The sequence below is a fragment of the Ursus americanus genome, chromosome 28 (assembly GCF_024610735.1).
Source record: "Ursus americanus isolate L20-20 chromosome 28, mUrsAme1.1.p, whole genome shotgun sequence".
Taxonomy (NCBI): Eukaryota; Metazoa; Chordata; class Mammalia; order Carnivora; family Ursidae; genus Ursus; species Ursus americanus.
Window position 1 is genome coordinate 36,858,755 of NC_142154.1, and position 17,476 is coordinate 36,876,230.

At 40.9% G+C, this 17,476-nt stretch overlaps 1 protein-coding gene across 2 annotated transcripts in view; it reads left to right on the forward strand.

The window, feature by feature from the left end:
• The first annotated feature begins 491 nt into the window (after positions 1 to 491).
• INTS14 (integrator complex subunit 14) overlaps positions 492 to 17,476 on the forward strand; it is a 29,627-nt gene continuing 12,642 nt past the window's right edge. Inside the window, exons 1-9 of one of the 2 annotated variants that reach the window (XM_045810613.2) lie at positions 492 to 580; positions 4,828 to 5,111; positions 6,652 to 6,759; positions 9,641 to 9,796; positions 10,580 to 10,698; positions 11,136 to 11,278; positions 13,442 to 13,534; positions 14,035 to 14,179; positions 15,505 to 15,638. In XM_045810613.2, the coding sequence (XP_045666569.1) occupies positions 4,890 to 5,111; positions 6,652 to 6,759; positions 9,641 to 9,796; positions 10,580 to 10,698; positions 11,136 to 11,278; positions 13,442 to 13,534; positions 14,035 to 14,179; positions 15,505 to 15,638 (1,120 nt within the window). In that variant the 5' untranslated portion in view covers positions 492 to 580; positions 4,828 to 4,889. The other variant, XM_045810612.2, reaches the window with a different exon arrangement.

The window sequence follows — 17,476 nt, forward strand, 5'->3', positions numbered from 1 at the left end:
AGGGAAGTCCTGACCCGTCCACTGGCTCAGGTCAGCTGAGAAAACTATACGGCGTGCTTCGCACGAGCTCTCCTCAGGCGGGAAGTGTGGTGAAAGCAGAGTTTGGAGCCGATTCCGTCACCTGGTTCAGAGCACGTGCGTGAGGGGGCTCAAGAGCGCGGGCACAGAGGGGCACGCGTCAGGGCGAGCGCCCAGGGGAGGGAGGAGGCTGGAGTACGAAGGGCTCACAGAGGTACCTCTTCAGAGGGGAGGAGGTGGGCAGGAAGCCGGAGGGAACGAGGGAAGAGGCCGACAAAGGTGAGGGAGGAAGGAAGGGGCGACAGAGCCCGGGCTCCGCAAGGTTGGGGAAGTCGAACCGCGAGGTCTTCGCGGACCCGCGGCTGTGGAGGGACGCCGAGGAGGGCGCGCCCCCTAGCGGCGCCGCCGCGCCAGAGCCCGCCCGCTCGGGCCGTAAAGCCCCGCCCCAGCCCCGTGCGCACACCGGCGCAGGATTCCCTTTTGTCGCGCGGCCCTATAGTTCCGGCCGCGGTGCGCTGGCGGAAAGTTTACGCGGACGGACTGTGCCGGCGATGGGAGCGGGGTGAGTGGGGGAGGCCGGGGCCCTCGCGGTGTTCTTCGTTGGTTGTTGGAGCTGCTGGAGAAGGGGTCAGGGGTGGGCAACGACGCGGAGCCGGCGCCCGGCCTTCCCGCCGCCCGGCGCGGTCTCTGCGGCGCCAGGTGCGGGCCCTGCCCCCGGCCTCCCCTCGCTCGGTAGCTCGGGGTCGTGGGCCCCACCGAAACACTGCGATTTGGGCCCCTGGCTCGGGCCCTTTTCCTTCCCTCTTCCCATGAGACTTCCAGATCTGTTTTTGTTTTGGACTGATTTTAAGGTAAAGATCCACCCCCACCCCCACTTGCAATTCAGATGCAGGAGTTCTGTATTTCCAGGCCGGCGGTTTCGAGATGAAGTTGTGTCTGAGAGCTCAGGGGGTACTCATCAGGGCCGGGGAAGTCAGGCTGGCAGAAACCCAAGGGTCGGTCAGGACCCTAACAGGAATGGCCGGGCCCCTGGAAACCCTAGAAATTCGAGTGATTCATGCTCCGAGAGTCAAACTGCTGAGAATCAATTCTTTAGGACTGAGCTAATATGTCACCTGCAGGGAAGAACTGCAAACGTGTACTTAGGTGACTTGGCATTACGGCCAAGTCAGTGGCTGGGGTCTGTTTTCAGCAAATTCTTGTTGAGAAAGTTGTCTTAAGCATTCTATGTAAACAGTACTTTAAACAGTACTTATGGGGAAAAGGGGAGAATTAGCCCAAGTGAGAAATACTCTATGTTCTCAAAAAATTGCTGGACTGTGGTGGGCACGTTTTTTGTTGTGTTTTTTTTTTTTTTAATCAGGCCTAGACTGCTTGAGTGAATCATCCTTCACGAACATGGAATTGCCACTTTTAATTCTGTGCTTACAACTTAAGTAATGGTTTCCCATGACTTTGCCACTGTTAAGAAGGTGGATGGACACAAATGAGTGAGGAGAAAGAGCCAGCTCTAGAGGTGTTTGCAGAGAAGGCAAGACCAACCAGCTGTGGTCACCCATTCCAGGGTTAACAGTGGATTTTAGGGGCCAGAAATGCTTTCTTATACCTGATCTAGATCTATGTGTGCTCCTTCCCAGTCTCCTCGAAGAGTTGAGGAAGTACTTCCCATGATCCCCAACTTTTTTTTCCTAAAGATTTGTTTATTAGAGAACGTGTGTGCGCACACACGTGCACATGGGGGGTAAGGGGTAGATGGAGAGGAAGAGAGAGTCTGAAGCAGACTCTGCTGAGTGTGGAGCCCAACGTGGGGCTTGATCTCACGACCCCGACATAACAAACTGAGCCAAAACCAAGAGTCTGAGGCTTAACTGACTGCACCACCCGAGTGTCCCTCCCCAGCTTTCAATTACAAACAGGCCTCTATGCAGAAATGGGACCACCACGGGAGTTGGATAACCGCTATATGTGGGCAGAGCCATAGGGGTCCCTAGTATCTGCTTGAACGAGGAGAGAAGGAAACGTGTTTCAGGTGTCCAGAGTTAAAATTCATCCTGTGTTTTGCCAAAGAATTAATGTTCTGTCTGGTGACTAGGGGTAATTAGTCATTATCAAATATTTGTTAAGCACATACCCTATGCCAGTTATTGTGACAGGTTCTGAGGAGACATTGGTGGGCACAATCTGACACAGCCCCTGCCCTTAGTGAGCTTATGGTCTACTGTAGGATAGTTGAACCAGTATTATATAGGGCCTCACTTCGTGAACAGTACAGCTGAGACCCAGAAAGAAAATTGAAAAGACTGAGGAGATGAAGTAGTACCAAGTTGGTACACTTAAGCCCATTCATTTGACACTAGAAGAAACCCACAGGCTCTGAGAACCTGTTGAGTTTGACTTTGGGCACAGTTTTAACAAGCTCGATTACCTGGCTTTCCAGCCCCTAGTTGCCAAGAAGCAGCAAATTAGAAAGAGGGAGGATGATTATAGGGAATTACTGAGTAAAGTAGAATGCAAGCTGATGGGCTAAAAATTAATTATAAAAAGGAGGCAACAAAACAGCACAACAGCCGGGATCCCTTGAATACAAGGCATCGTTTCTGTGTATGTTCTACGTAATCCCTGTTTTATGGGACCTTAATGGTAATCCTGTAGAAAAGGGTTACATGGGAAACACAGGGTTAGCAAATTAAACTGGATTCTGTGCTCTAGAACTTTTCAGTATCTTTATTAATGCCTGAATTCATTTTTCTTGGAACATCTCTCCAGAACTGTGTTCTGCAACACACACCTGGGGGAATGCTGGTGTGAAAAAAAACCCATGATAGTAGCAGGGTGCTAGGCAGTATTGGTGTTTAGAGTGGTGATGCCAAGTCATCATAAGCGTAAATTATGTTTTGCATGGTGTTTAGTGGGGCAGAAAAGAGGGATACACATTTTAATTTTGTCTGTCAAAATGGTTAAACATTTTGGAATTCTAAAAAGTTTGGAAAAGTAATTTATATCCCTCATCTAATCTTTATTGATGTTAGATACATGAGGCATTACTGTATTTGAAATGTATCTCAGGCCACTAGGTGGTAAAAAGGCTTTTCCTATTTTACTAGAGTCCCTGACCCCTGGTTATAATATTGCTTCCATGAACCATTATGTTCTGAGTTCCCAACAGCCTATTTACAAATGGAATTTTAGAATATCACACACTTGCAGTTGGATACTTCACCGAAACAAGTAGTCTGGCCACTGTTAAGTGTTTCGGAAGTAAGTTCCAAAAAAGAAATTAGTGAGCATTTAATTTCTAACCAGTTTTGTCCATCCAGAGTCTTCCCTAATTGTGTATGTGCAATATGAGTTTTATGAAGGTGTAATTAGTGTATACATACAATCCTATGACCTGCTTTTCTCAGTTACTGCTGTTTTATATAAATATTTCTCGTATTTACATACGGGTCTTTTATTTATAGCTGTATGAGATTTCATTATGTCCGTAGACTGTAATTTGCTTGTTAACAGAGTAGCAGCAAGCTGTGTCCCCATGAGCAGGTCTGTATATCTGAACTTTTTTATTTTTGAGAACAGAAATGTTTTCTTCATGCTAATTCTCAATCCGTAATTTTAAAGAACTCTGTTTTCTCCATTTCTTCTGCATATTGACTTTAAAAAAAAAAAGATTGTATTTACTTATTTATTTGGAGAGAGCCTGACCTGGGGGAAGGGACAGAGGAAGAGGAAAAAGGGGGAGGGAGAGGATCTCAAGCAGACTCTGTGCCGAGCATGGAGCCCATTGTGGGGCTCGATCCCAGGATCCTGAGATCATGACCTGAGCCAATACCAAGAGTCAGACGCTTAACCAACTGAGCCACCCCAGCATTCCTCTGCATATTGACTTTTATACACAATTTCATGAGATAATGTCGGCTGTCCTACATACTCTTTAATTTTGTTCTTTTCCTTCACAATTTAAAGCATTGTTGCCCAATTTACATACAGTTTTACCGAGGCTAGCAGTAGTTCACTGCTTTTGTCATGCGTAATGATTTCCAGCTTTATCTGATTTGGATTATGACTCTACTGGCCCTTTCATTTTTACATTTTACATTTATTTTAATAATAAAAAAGGGCACCAGGCAACAAGATAATTAAATAAACACACAACTACTGCTGTGTTAAGAGAGTGATGGTGCCCAAAAAGAACGGGTTGCTTGTCAAAAAGCACCACCACCATATGACAGCTAGAAATGTTCCTTCATAAATTAAGTGTTGGAGAGGTGATATAGGAATGTTTGTTGTATTAAGTTGTATAAACTTTGGAATTATGCAAGTCAAGGGCTACCTGAATTTAATGTATTTTTTAATAGAAATACGTGGTCCTTGGGGCGCCTGGGTGGCTCAGTCGGTTAAGCGGCTGCCTTAGGCTCGGGTCATGATCCTGCAGTCCTGGGATCAAGTCCCACATTGGGTTCTCTGCTCAGCAGGGGAGTCTGCTTCTCCCCCTTCCTTTGCCCTTTTCTCTGCTTGTGCTCTCTGTCTCTCTCTCTCTCTCTCAAATAAATAAGTAAAATCTTTTAAAAAAAAGGAAAAAAAAAGAAACATGTGGTGCTTGATTTATGGCCATTTAGTGGGCGATTCTAGGAGTTGTCCACACAGTGAACTAAGCTGCTTGCTTCCCTCCCTCTGAATTCTCTGTAGTTTTGCCTTAACTTAAATGAAGTTTTCCTTCACTCATTGCTGCAAAGTTTGGTTAAAATTAGGGTGGGGAAAAGAAACTTTTTTGTCTCTGTAACAGGACCTAATCATATTTATTTTCCACAGCATTTCTCTGTTCATAGCTGTCTGTCTGCGCTCTGACTGGGAACATTGGGATCGTTTTCATCATGCCGACAGTGGTGGTAATGGACGTATCCCTTTCCATGACCCGACCCGTGTCGATCGAGGGGTCTGAGGAATATCAGCGTAAGCACCTAGCAGCCCATGGTTTGACAATGCTGTTTGAGCACATGGCCACAAATTACAAGCTTGAGTTCACAGCCCTGGTGGTTTTTTCATCACTCTGGGAGCTGATGGTTCCCTTCACAAGAGACTACAACACCCTTCAGGTACAAAAAGGAACGAGTTACTATATGTACAGGGCCCAGATTTTTAGGAAGGAAAACAGTGTTATCATATTGCACTGAATATTTAGAACTTGGACTTTTTTTTTTTTTTTTTTTAAGATTTATCCATTTATTTGCCGGGGGCAGGGGGTTGGGGAGCAGAGGGAGAGAGAAACTCAAAGCAGACTCCGTGCTGAGCACTGAGCCCAATGATCTCAAGACCTGAGCCGAAACCAAGAGTTGGACGCTCAACTGACTGTGCCACCCCGGCGCCTGGTAGAACTTGGACTAATTTAATGTTAAGTCTGTGGGTATAATATCTGAATATAGCTCTAAAACAAAGATTCACAACCAGTAGGCCTTATGCCTTTGGTAGAGCTGTGAGTTTGAGCTCTGAGTTGTTGCCTTATTTTCTTCTCTCAGTTTTCCTGAATTTTCTGTGGAAAGGAGAACATGTCAGGTTGTAGTTCTCCATTCTCTAAAATTCTGGGTCTTTAATTTCAACACTTTATTATTTTCTATTTTCCTATAAAACTTGAGGAGATGAAAAACAGCCCTTCCTTATAAAAGCCTTTATTCTAGAGTAATTCAAAATTATATTTCCTCTCCAATAAATAGCCTTTGATTTACAGATGCCAAGAGATTATAATATTTGAACCTCAGTTGATAGGTGTTAGTTCATAAGATGTTATCTGTGATATGTCAGAGAATTTACTTTCTGACAACAACTCTAAATCATTAATATTTCCAGCAGTACCTTGTAATAGTTAATAAGTGTGGAATTAAAACAGTTTAATACTTGCTGGGCAGGTTAGAGATCCAGGATCAGTATAGTTTGATTTTTTTTTAATATAAGTAGTAAAATTTTGTTAAATCGTTTTTTTTATCATCTCACTTTTTTTTATGTTACTCAGAAGCTTTTTTTAAAAATTGCACTGGATTTCTTGTAAATAAATAGTAAACTACGGATTTTGGATGTTCAGCAGTTCTGAAATTTAGAGAATTGCTTATGCGTCGTTCAGAGTAGTGGTTAAGACCAGGTGTCCTACTGACTGGGCTTAAATCTAGACTCTGCCACCTCTAGGCATGTGACCTGGGAAAGTTACCTCATCATTCTGTGCCTTTGTTTCCTCGTTTTAAAAATAGGTTAATAATCTGTACCTTACAGAGTGTTGAGATAACTGAATGCATGTAAAGTGCCTAGGTTGGTGTTTAGAATATAGTTAGTACTCGATAATTTTTGTCATTTCTTTTGATGTGTTTAAAAGTTCTTCATTTTAATTACTTTCTTTTTACAAAGCTATGAATTTGGTGGACTGTTCACTCTCACTTGATAAGAGAATGGAATAAAGGAAAGTTCTTTTAATTGTCATTTGTGGTTGAGGAAGCCTGTTTTGCCATTTTTCTTTGAGAAAATATGCTTTTGGGTTCTCAGAAACACAGTGTCCCCTGTGTAACATTCATGCTTTGAACAGTTTATGTTGTTTTCTAATAACAAAACAGTAAAAAAAATAATGAGCAGTTTTTCCTTTTATTCAACCAGGAAGCACTAAGTAATATGGATGATTATGATAAAACCTGCTTGGAATCTGCATTAGTTGGTGTTTGCAATATCGTTCAGCAAGAATGGGGTGGTGCGATTCCTTGCCAGGTAATGATCAATTCCTTTTCATTGCCCTAAGTTAAAACCATTAACCATTGAGGTGATTCGATTTTCTTTAGGCTCTGACACAGCATGCATTGTAATTTCTAAAAACTACATTATACATTATTGGTATCTTTTTAAAAGAAGGCACTAAATCAACACTAATATGCTCAAAAATCAGTACAATTATGCCTTAAGGAAAGCACTCTCCTAGCAAACTGGCTTATTGCAGACTAGTATTGTTTGTATAAAGCACAAAGGGCTCAGAGTAGAATTTTAGAACACTCCCTAGAAGGGGTAATTATAATTTTGAGTGCTAGAATTATAAACTTAAAAAAAAAAATTATAAATTTCAATGCGTGATATAGTCTGTCTTCATTATCTCAGTGTAGTATTTATTTAGCAAACATTTAACCATCTCAACTGAGTTGTATAAAAAGTGGTGAGTATGAATGTCGTATATTCTTTTCCCCTTTACTTTTTCTGTATTTTAGGTTTTGCAGATGTTTGTGACAACTTCAGTTCCACTGTCATAGCATGAAAGCAGCCATAGATAATAAGTAAATAAATGGCATGGCTGTGTTCCAATAAAACTTTATTTACAAAAACAGACAGTGGGCCACAGTGTATGATTTTTTGTTACATGGTCAAACACAGGTTCTTCAGTAGTGTCAGTGGCATCACTGGTATTTATTAAAAATAAGATTGTGGTTGCCTGGGGGTGAAGGAAGGGTAGGGAATTGACTCAAATGAAGCACAAGGGAAATTGGAAGTGACAGGACTGGTCTTTATCTTGATCGTGGAAGTGGTTGCTCACTGAGTATAGTTGGTGGAATTCCTAGAACTGGATATTCAGAAGGATGAATTTTACTGCGTGTAAGTTATATCTCAGTAAACCTGACTTTTAAGTTTGTTTTTTTCTTACTACAAAACCACCTGTTTTACGGAGTATGAACTCATGGGTTAATGAAGACCCTGAGCTGCTACTAAAAGGTGAAATCATTTTAATAAATGCCATGAATGCCTTTTGATCACTTTCTTTTCAGAAATAAAAATGTTTGGCACCTTCATAAACATTATTTATTTGGTAAATCTGTGCATACAGAATATCTAATGTCCTAAGAATATATGGAATAAATGAAATTTTGTTGTCAGTATCTTCTGAACTGGAAGCTAGCGGGTAGCAGTTTCCTTTGCTGCTGCTTCAGTCATTTTAGAGAAGAAATTCAGAAAGTATGTAACAAGCAAGATCTTGTGCACCACACAGCCTTCTGCCTTTTAGTATTTTTTCTTCCTTTACAAAAGGAAGAATCTGAATTTGAGATGTCCTGTACCCTGAGGGCCCGGATCTACTTAGGTTTGCTTGATGGGTTTTGGAGTGAACCAGGTCCAAAACACTGTACTAGAGGTAGAAGTTATTAGCAATTGTTTTTATAATCAGTTACTATCACATAGATTCGTTTTAATGTGGAATTTTGTTAACCAGGGTTTCAGATAGCTGGACTGTGTCTTCATTATCTGGGTAAAGTCTGTCTCATTTTGACATTACACGAAATATTTCATCACATAGCATCTGAAAAAATGAGGGGCAGAAGTAAATCATTATATAGCAATTGTTCGTGTAAGAGGAAATTGCCTCATATAAGTCCATTGTCTATCTTCCCAAAAAATGACATCTCTCCAAGGGACTGCCATTGAGCATTCTTGGGCTTTAGAAATAAGTGCCAATCTTGGTACTTCACATGGTGCTGTCACCTAATACTGCCTTAATGGCCTGTTATTTTTTTTTTAATAATATTTATTTTGTTATATTAGTCACCATACAGTACATCCCCAGTTTAATGGCCTGTTATAATTAACTTAGAAGGCTAGGGTAGGAAGAGCAAAAATAATCCTCCCCTGGAATGCTTGGAAAATCTACCACCCCATAGGATCACTGAGGCAATGAAGAAGAAAAATAATTTGTAATTACCATCCATTGTTGGTGTATTTGAAGGCTTTTTCAGATTACAAGTTGATTAAGAATGTATTTTAAAGGTCTTATACATGTCTGGTTAAATGGCTTTTATAAATACATTTTTTAGAGCAGGAGAGGGGCAGAGGGAGAGAGAATCTTAAGCAGGCTCCATGCCCAGCGTGGAGCCAGACACGGCTCGATTTCACAACCCTGAGATCATGACCTGAGCTGAAATCAGGAGTCAGACACTTAACTGACTGAGCCACCCAGGCACCCCTATAAATACATTTTTAAAGCATTTGTCATTTTAATTGACCAGGGATAGAGTTTGTCATCTTTGAAAATAGTGCCAAGGTTCGGACTTCTGTGCTGATACTTCCTAGGGTCACATGTAAAATAGATCCACATGTTATTCTTGACATCAAGTGCCTTAGGTGACAACTCTAAGAGTTAGGGTTCTAGTTGTAATACAATTAAGTAAGAATTGGTTATGATTTTAAGTGTTCATAGGTAGGTGCTATTTTTTTAGGTTTAATTAGACAAGATACAGAGAAGTGCATAGATCTCAATTTCATAGTTCACCGAGTTTTGACAGATGCACGCACCTGTGTAACCACTACTCCAATTAAGATCTGGCACGTTTCCATTACCCAACAAAGTTTCCTCACCTTCCCCTTTCTAGCCTATATCCCCCTACACCCCACAGCTCTTACTTGATTTATCTTAGCTCTGTCGTACCTGTTCTAGAACTTCATATAAGAAGAATCATGCAATGTGTCATCTTTCACTTGACAAAATGTTTCTGAGATTTATTCACCTTGTTGCTGGAGAGGTGGGTTTTTCAGTGTAAATGCCATTAGGGAGAAATGAGACTGCTTTAAATAAATATGTCACTTCACGTACAAACCTCCTCTCACTCTTTGCAAACAGGTTGTTCTGGTGACAGATGGCTGTCTTGGCATTGGTAGAGGGTCTCTGCGGCATTCCCTAGCTACTCACAGTCAACGAAGCGAGAGCAACAGGTTTCCGCTCCCTTTTCCTTTCCCGTCTAAGCTGTACATCATGTGCATGGCAAATTTGGAGGAGGTAATACTGAGTTCCTTTTAGTTTGATCAGATGCATTTTGGGGCTTCATTTTTTGTATATTCCATTAGTATTACATTGTGTATACTATAACATTGAACTCCATTGGTTTCAGCTGAAGCTAATCACTAAATTTGGAAGGACTCTAGGTCTCAGTTGCCCTTTGACGATTCAGAGTGTTGTCCAAGTCTGGAAACAGAGCTGGCTGGAGTTGTTGTCTATCCTGTTTCCCGCAAAGACTCTTCAGATGCATAAGAGTTAAAATCTTCTTTTTGGTGTTAGACCTATACCTCGTTTAGGAATTCTTATGTCCATTCCACCAGAAATATTGACAGAAATGTGCTTGAACTTTTTTGGTAAAGTAACATTACTCTGATGTATGTTTTATTAAACTCTACTTCCTGGTTTTCCCATTTATTTGGGAAACTTATTTAACCTTTCTTCACCTCGGTTTTTCTGTCTGTGAAATGGAGATAATAATGGTTCTCATCTAAAAGATATTAGAAACACTTTGGAGGGAAGATATTGTGTAAATACCAACTGGTCACTGCTGAGAGTCTTTGTAAAACTACTTCTGAGTAAAGTAGCTCTACTGGTATCATTTTATATAGCGTTCCTCTTGGTAACCTTGAATCAAAATTGTTATAGTTATTTTCGCCTCAGGTTGTTAAAAAAAATCATCTGTTTTTTATTGCCTGTGTTATTGCGACGGGTGTGACCTTGGTGTGCTGATAATAATCTGGCATTGTGTGCCACTTTCAAAGGCTCATCTGTTTTGCTTTGTAGCTTCAGAGCACTGATTCCTTGGATTGCCTTGAACGTCTCATAGATTTAAACAATGGTGAAGGGCAGATTTTTACCATTGATGGCCCCCTGTGCTTGAAAAATGTACAGTCTATGTTTGGGTGAGTATATATTTAGAGCTTTTTTGCCTTCTTACGATCTGGTATTATAATTTGATATTCAGCTATAATATCTATTTCACTATTTCTAATTGTTGTCATTTCATTTTCCCCCTGAGGTGTACAATTTTCAGGTAAAGTGATTAATAGTAGTGATTTTTAAAAGTTCATTCCCTTTTAAATTAAGCATGACTAAGTCAATAATGCCTATAGATACTGACTTCCTTACAATGACTCAGCAGTTTCAAAAGATTAACTTACTTTTGGGCTTTTCAGAATTGAAATTCCCTCACCAAAAATGTCAGATTTTGTTCTATTTCACAAATGGTCAGATCATAGTTTTGGAGTTGACTTGAAGGGAAAATAAATTTAGCATTTTGAAAAAAATGGTATGTATCATATTATTACTCTTCTTATAACAATTAATCATCATATTCTAGAAAACTGATAGATCTGGCGTATACACCTTTCCACGCTGTTCTCAAGTGCGGCCACCTAACAGCTGATGTGCAGGTCTTCCCCAGACCAGAGCCTTTTGTCGTAGATGAGGAAATTGATCCCATCCCTAAAGTCATCAACACAGGTAACATGTTTTTAACTTTCTTCTTAGTTTTTTTTGTTATCTTTTCTTGTAACTTCTGGCTTCTCTGTCCAGGAGGGTTGAAAAGAAATTTAAATTCTGATACTAGGGTGCTGTTGTCATCACCGGTATATACATTTTGAATGGGAGGAGGCATTGCCAAAAGGGTGGCAGTCTTGCGGTTCATGGTGAGATCATGAGTTAATCTCCAATCCTAGATAACTATAGCCACAAATTACTAGAGTTGGAAATCATGACCAAATTCACTAGCCATGAAATCCCTGAAGTAATTCTTAATCGAGATACTAAGATTGATTAGCATCATAATTAAGATCATCTGTGAAGAGCTAGTTTCCAAACTTGGCTGTGTGATTCTTCCTGTGTGATCCTGGACAAGTCACTTCCTCTCATTCTGGTTGGTTAGGTGAGTGGAATCTCTAGATGAGTCATGGTCTCTCTCAGGTCTCCGCTCTGATATGCCGTACTCCTCTAGCCCTGCCGCTTGTGTTTTGACTAAAAGAAGGAGCCATGCTACTGCATTTCCCTGGTGTGTGCTGGAGATGTTGTGCCTAGCCGAGATTGGCAAAGTGAGTCAAGTCACAAGGAAGAGGAGAGAGGAGAGTTGTCTCCAGTTGGTGGGTGGACCCCTTGAATGGTGGGTACACATTCAGCCGTCACGGTTTCAGTCATAGTTGCACCTTCAGTGCCTAGCACAGCGTCTGAGGCTTTGGACGTGTTTACTAGGTAAATGTCCTGCCCACCAATGATTAGCATTAAGTGCATAGTAAATGTTCATTTCACTCATGGGTGTACAGATTTGAGGGAGTCTGATAGTGAAGGGCTGTGCAAAGGCTTTTTATTTTCTGTGCCTTTAGCTCCTCGCTGTCTGGAAGTCGGACATCCATCTCTTTCATGGTGACTACTGCAGTGTGTTAAGCTGTGCCCAATGTTTTGTTGCCTTCAGACCAACTAGATTCTGCTTCCTTCCCATCCTTTTTTGATGAGTAACTTTGAATAGATCTATTCTTTTCCATATGAACTTTTAGTCCAAGATCTTTGTCATAGCTTGTACTTATGCCACTTTGAAATGCAGGCCTTTTGCTACTCAGATGAAAAAACGTAATTGCTCATTTGTTATTCAGCTAAAAAAGGTAATGGCAGCAAATCTCCAGTGAAGCAGATTTTCTGACATATTCAAGTACAACGTACTCACCATGACCCTGATTTTTTTAAAAATCGTTTTGAGAGGGGCTGGGTGGCTCAGTCCATTAAGCATCTGCCTTCAGCTCAGGTCATGATCCCAGGGTCCTGGGATCAAGCCCCAGAAGCCTCCCTTCTCAGTGGGGAGCCTGCTTCTCCCTCGCCCTCAGCCTGCCACTCCCCCTGCTGTGCTTTCTCTCTGTCAAATGAATAAATAAAATCTTTTAAAAAAATCATTTTGAGAATATGAGTATGTCTGTGCCTGGAAGAAAGACTGAAAAGCAATTCAATAAAATATGAATAGATGTTTCTTTTGATGGTGAATAATCAGTGACTTTATTTTTCTTCTTTACAATTTTTAGTGTTTCCCAAGTTTTTCTACTATTTATATAATCAGAAAATAAACTTTTAGAAAGTACTTTGGGATAAAAGTATTATTTTTTACCTGTTAGGTGTCCAACAAATACTCTGGGTCTTTAATACAGCTTCATAAATCAAAGAAATCATTGTCATGTTTCGACTGCTGCCTTGGGCTTATTAGAGAATGTATTTCTTTCTCACAGAAATGTTTTTAATGATAGCTTTACAGTCCAGGACGGCTGCTCCTCCTGCAAGATTGGAGTGGTGGAAGTGCTTGACTGTGATGCCCCCTGCTGACACGAACATCCCTGACTAAACAGAGGGATTGGATCTTTAAGCTTTTGCCTTGGCTGGGGACCTAGCCTCATAAAAATAAAGTCTAACTGATTTGTCTTATAACTTAAATCATTAAACGAAAGGCAGTTATTCTTGTTTCCTGAGCTGTTTAAAATGCAAATTATAAGTCATTCAGAGAAACTTCTAATAACCTTCTTAGTCACATCTGAATTCCTCACCTAAACGCTGTATTTGTGAAAAACCTAGTACATAGAAAATAATGTACTTCCCTATACATTAATTAATTCTGTGTTGATTCATTCTTTTCAGATTTGGAAATAGTGGGATTTATTGATATAGCTGATATTTCAAGTCCCCCAGTTCTGTCCAGACATCTGGTCCTACCAATAGCACTTAACAAAGGTGAGTTCTCTTCCTATTCCAATGATACAGATGAAGCATCTTACGATCTAAAATTATTCTTAAATGTATATAGTTGATAGTAGGATAGCCCACTTTGTAGAATTAGGGGAAAGGAATAGTTACAAGATTCGATTTTTTGAAAATGGAATGTTGCCTGATATACTGGAAGACCATTTCTGCTATTTTAATTTCACCACCATAAAAGAAACCTTTTAGCTGTCAACCCCTAGCTTCCCATCTCCCTCAGCCCCAGGTAACCACTAAATGTCTTTTCTGTTTCTATAGGTTTGCCTATTCTGAATGTTTCATATAAATGGAATTCATATAATATGTGAAAACTGATTTTTATATGGACATAGGAAAACCAGATTAGGAGTTTTTCTTACTTGTTATAATATTCCTTTATAACCGAATACTCTCCTTCCAGGCTAGAAACAACCAGGAGTATAATTGGGGTTTGGGATTTTCGTAGCTAATTTTAGTCTGATCTGTTTTCACAGAAGGTGATGAGGTGGGTACTGGCATAACTGATGACAACGAAGATGAAAATTCAGCCAATCAGATTGCAGGCAAAATACCCAACTTTTGTGTCTTACTCCATGGCAGCCTAAAAGTGGAAGGAATGGTGGCAATAGTTCAATTAGGGTAAGGAACTTTGTTTACCTTTGGTTGAATGAGGGAGAATCAATTTACAAAGTGAAGTATTTCCCAGACTTTATCTTACCACCTTTTTCCTCCCCCTGCCATACCCTTCCCACCTACCATCACCTCTTAAACTGCTCTTTAAGTCATCCCCTAGAATAAGTATAGAGTGAGGCTTTTAATTATATTGCTTTTATATTATATCCTTTCTCTGTTTTCCTCTTTTCTGTTCTATCTAGGAAATCTGGATTCAGTTATAACAGTTCTACTACTTGCTGTGGGATCCTATGCAGTATTCACAGGCTCCTCAGCTATAAGATGAGGAGGTGGAACTAAATGAAAAAGGATACCAAGAACATTGAACGTTTTACCATGTGCCAGGCACTCCTGTAGTCACTTTATCTATATATTAATTCCTGTAATCCCTCATAACACTATACAGGGGGTGTCCGTGTTATCCCTATTGTATAGATGAGAAACTGAGGCTTAGGGAGGTCAAGGAACTTGCTCAAGGTCACACAGCTCATAAACAAAAGAGCCGGGGTTCTTACCCTCTCATTCTGACTCCAGAGCGCATGTTTGTAACCACTGTGCTGTAACCATTCCCTGTGGGGAACACCTTTCTAGCTTTTACATTTGCTACAATCTTGAAATTTGCAAAACCATCTGCTTCCCTTTCTATAATACCTGTTGTTAGGAAAGAAGAGGTGACTGATCATCTTCTGGCCATCACCTGGGGTTGACTGGTACAGAAGATGAAGAGGTTAGGAGTACTCAGATGAAGCTCCATTTCTACTTGAGTTAAAATTACCTGATCCAAAAAGAAGAATGCAATTCGTATTAGGTATTAGTTTGCTGTATTTCTTGGTACCCAAGCTACTTGTATTGGCTCTGAATATGAGAATCCCCTATGGCCCTTTGAGAAGCAGGGACAGAGCTGGGTGATGGCTTTGTGCCCTTTGTTAGAAATGCTGCTCTGTGTTGGTGCTGCTGTGAATGACTCAGGGAGGCAACTCAAACATGGGTTGCAACCCTTACTCCTCCTGACTTCTGTAGCTATTTGCTGCCCTTGTGATTTTTTTTTTTCTTTCTTAAGATTGCTTTTGATTTCCATATCTACTTAATTGAATAATAATACATTTCGCAGAGGAATGGCAAGTTTGGGGGGCAGCAGTATGCATTTTCAGTTTTAGGATTTGGCTTTTAGTAAAAATGCACCTGATTTCAAAGCCGAAGCCCATGTCTCAAGAAAACCACTGGCTAGACTTATTTAACTTTATAGTCCCAGGCTTGACGTTCTTCTGATCTTCCATCTTCTCTCCATCTAGTCCTGAATGGCATGGAATGCTCTACTCCCAAGCTGACAGCAAGAAGAAATCAAACCTCATGATGTCTCTCTTTGAGCCTGGCCCAGAACCTCTCCCATGGCTAGGGAAAATGGCACAGTTGGGTCCTATTTCAGGTATAAGCCAGATCAGATTTTACTTATCCTGACTTTTGTTTTCTCTCTGCTATTCTGAATGGCTCTGACTGCAGTCAGAGAGCTGTGTGATCTCCCTTATGGGTGTGCTGTGGTCTCTAATGCTGGATATGTGCATGGAGAACCCCAGCAGAGTGTGGTGTTTGAACTTTTAACTTTACATCAAGGGAAACTGACATTTAGGTTGCTTTAAGTAAATGTAAATGCTCCGACTGCTTAGAATGAAAAGCTACTGTCCACAAACATTTTTTTCTTTAGTGCACTATTCTCAACTCCAGTAACCCCAGTCATTTCTAGATAATTTAATCCCCTTCCTTCTTGAAAGTGTTTTCCCTTAGCTTTCCTAACACTGCATTCTTCGGATATTTACTTTTTCCTTTGGCAGCTTTGCTTTTTCTTGTTGTCTTGTCTTCCTCTTGCCTCATGATTTTCAAGATGTTATTCTTCGCCTTCTTCTCTTGGATTATTATTCTCTCTTGATTTTTTTCATCAGCCATTATAACTTCAGGCTCCCCCAGGTGTATAACTATGGTCCTACTTGATCTGTCCCTGGAACTCGAATGTCATATTTCCAGTTCCCAGTTAAACCTGTCCACCTGGATATTCTGCTGTAGTACCAAACAGCTCAGCATGCTTGTTACAGAAACCATTGTCTCTTAACCCTTCCCTGCTAAACTGTTCCTTTTTCTGATTGTCCCGTCCCTTCTGATTGAGGCCTAAGTACTCCTAGGTACTCAGGCTCCAACTGTAGAGTCATCCTGGACTCATTTGGGCCCATTTCAATTTCAGGAACATCTACCGAGCAAACTTTTAGGGGATAAAAGTTAGCAGGAGTTGCTTAAAGTCTAGTGGAAAGTGGAATAATAAACACAGACTGGTATAAGATCAGAGTTGGCCTTGATGATCAGCTCTGCCTAGAGGACTCAGGAAAATCTTCACAGAGGAGGAACACCTTAACTGGGGTTTGAAGAAAAAGGTTTGCTGAGCTAATGAAGGAAGAAGGGGCATTCTGGACAAATGGATCACATATAGAAAAGCAAAGCTAGAACACAAAGTATGAGGGTGGGGTGGGAGGCCCAGATGGTAGATTAGAAGTTGGCGGTGGCTGGGCAGGCCTTATCTGAAATGTGAAGAGCTAGGACTATTCTGCAGGTACTAGGAAGTCGCTGAAGGGGGTGCATATGAGAACAGTGGGATACCAGTTAGGAGATTTGTATGCTAGGTACTAGGGCCCCCTAGAGTTATGTAGTATGGCTGAAGTTCATGTGAGAGCTAATAAATTTGCATTTAGAAAGATAATTCTGGGGATGCCTTGGTGGCTCAGTCAGTTAAGCATCTGACTCAGTTTTGGCTCAGGTCATGATCTCAGGTTGTGAGATCAAGCCCTGCATTGGGCTCCATGCTCAGTGTGGACTCTACTTGAGTCCCTGTCCTTCTCCCTCTGCTCCTCCCCTGATTGTATGCGTATGTGCGCGCTCTCTCTCACTCTCTCTAAGTAAATAAATAAAATCTTAAAAAAAAAAAAAAAAAACAAGAAAGAAAGAAAGATAATTCTGTGGAATGTGGATTTGGAAAGGTAAGAGCGTCCCGCAGTTAGAAGTCTACTGTGACAGTCCTGGAGATGTAAGAATGAGAGCCAGAACAGGGGAAGTGGCTGGGAATAGGGAGGATGGGGATCCATATGGAAGATTCAGAAAGCAGAATCAACACTGTTTGGATATGAGAATAAAGGAAATGGAAGTGTTGAGAATGATCCCAGGTTTCTGACTTGGGCTGCAGGGCAAAAGTTGATACTGTTGATTGGAACAGAGAACAGAGGA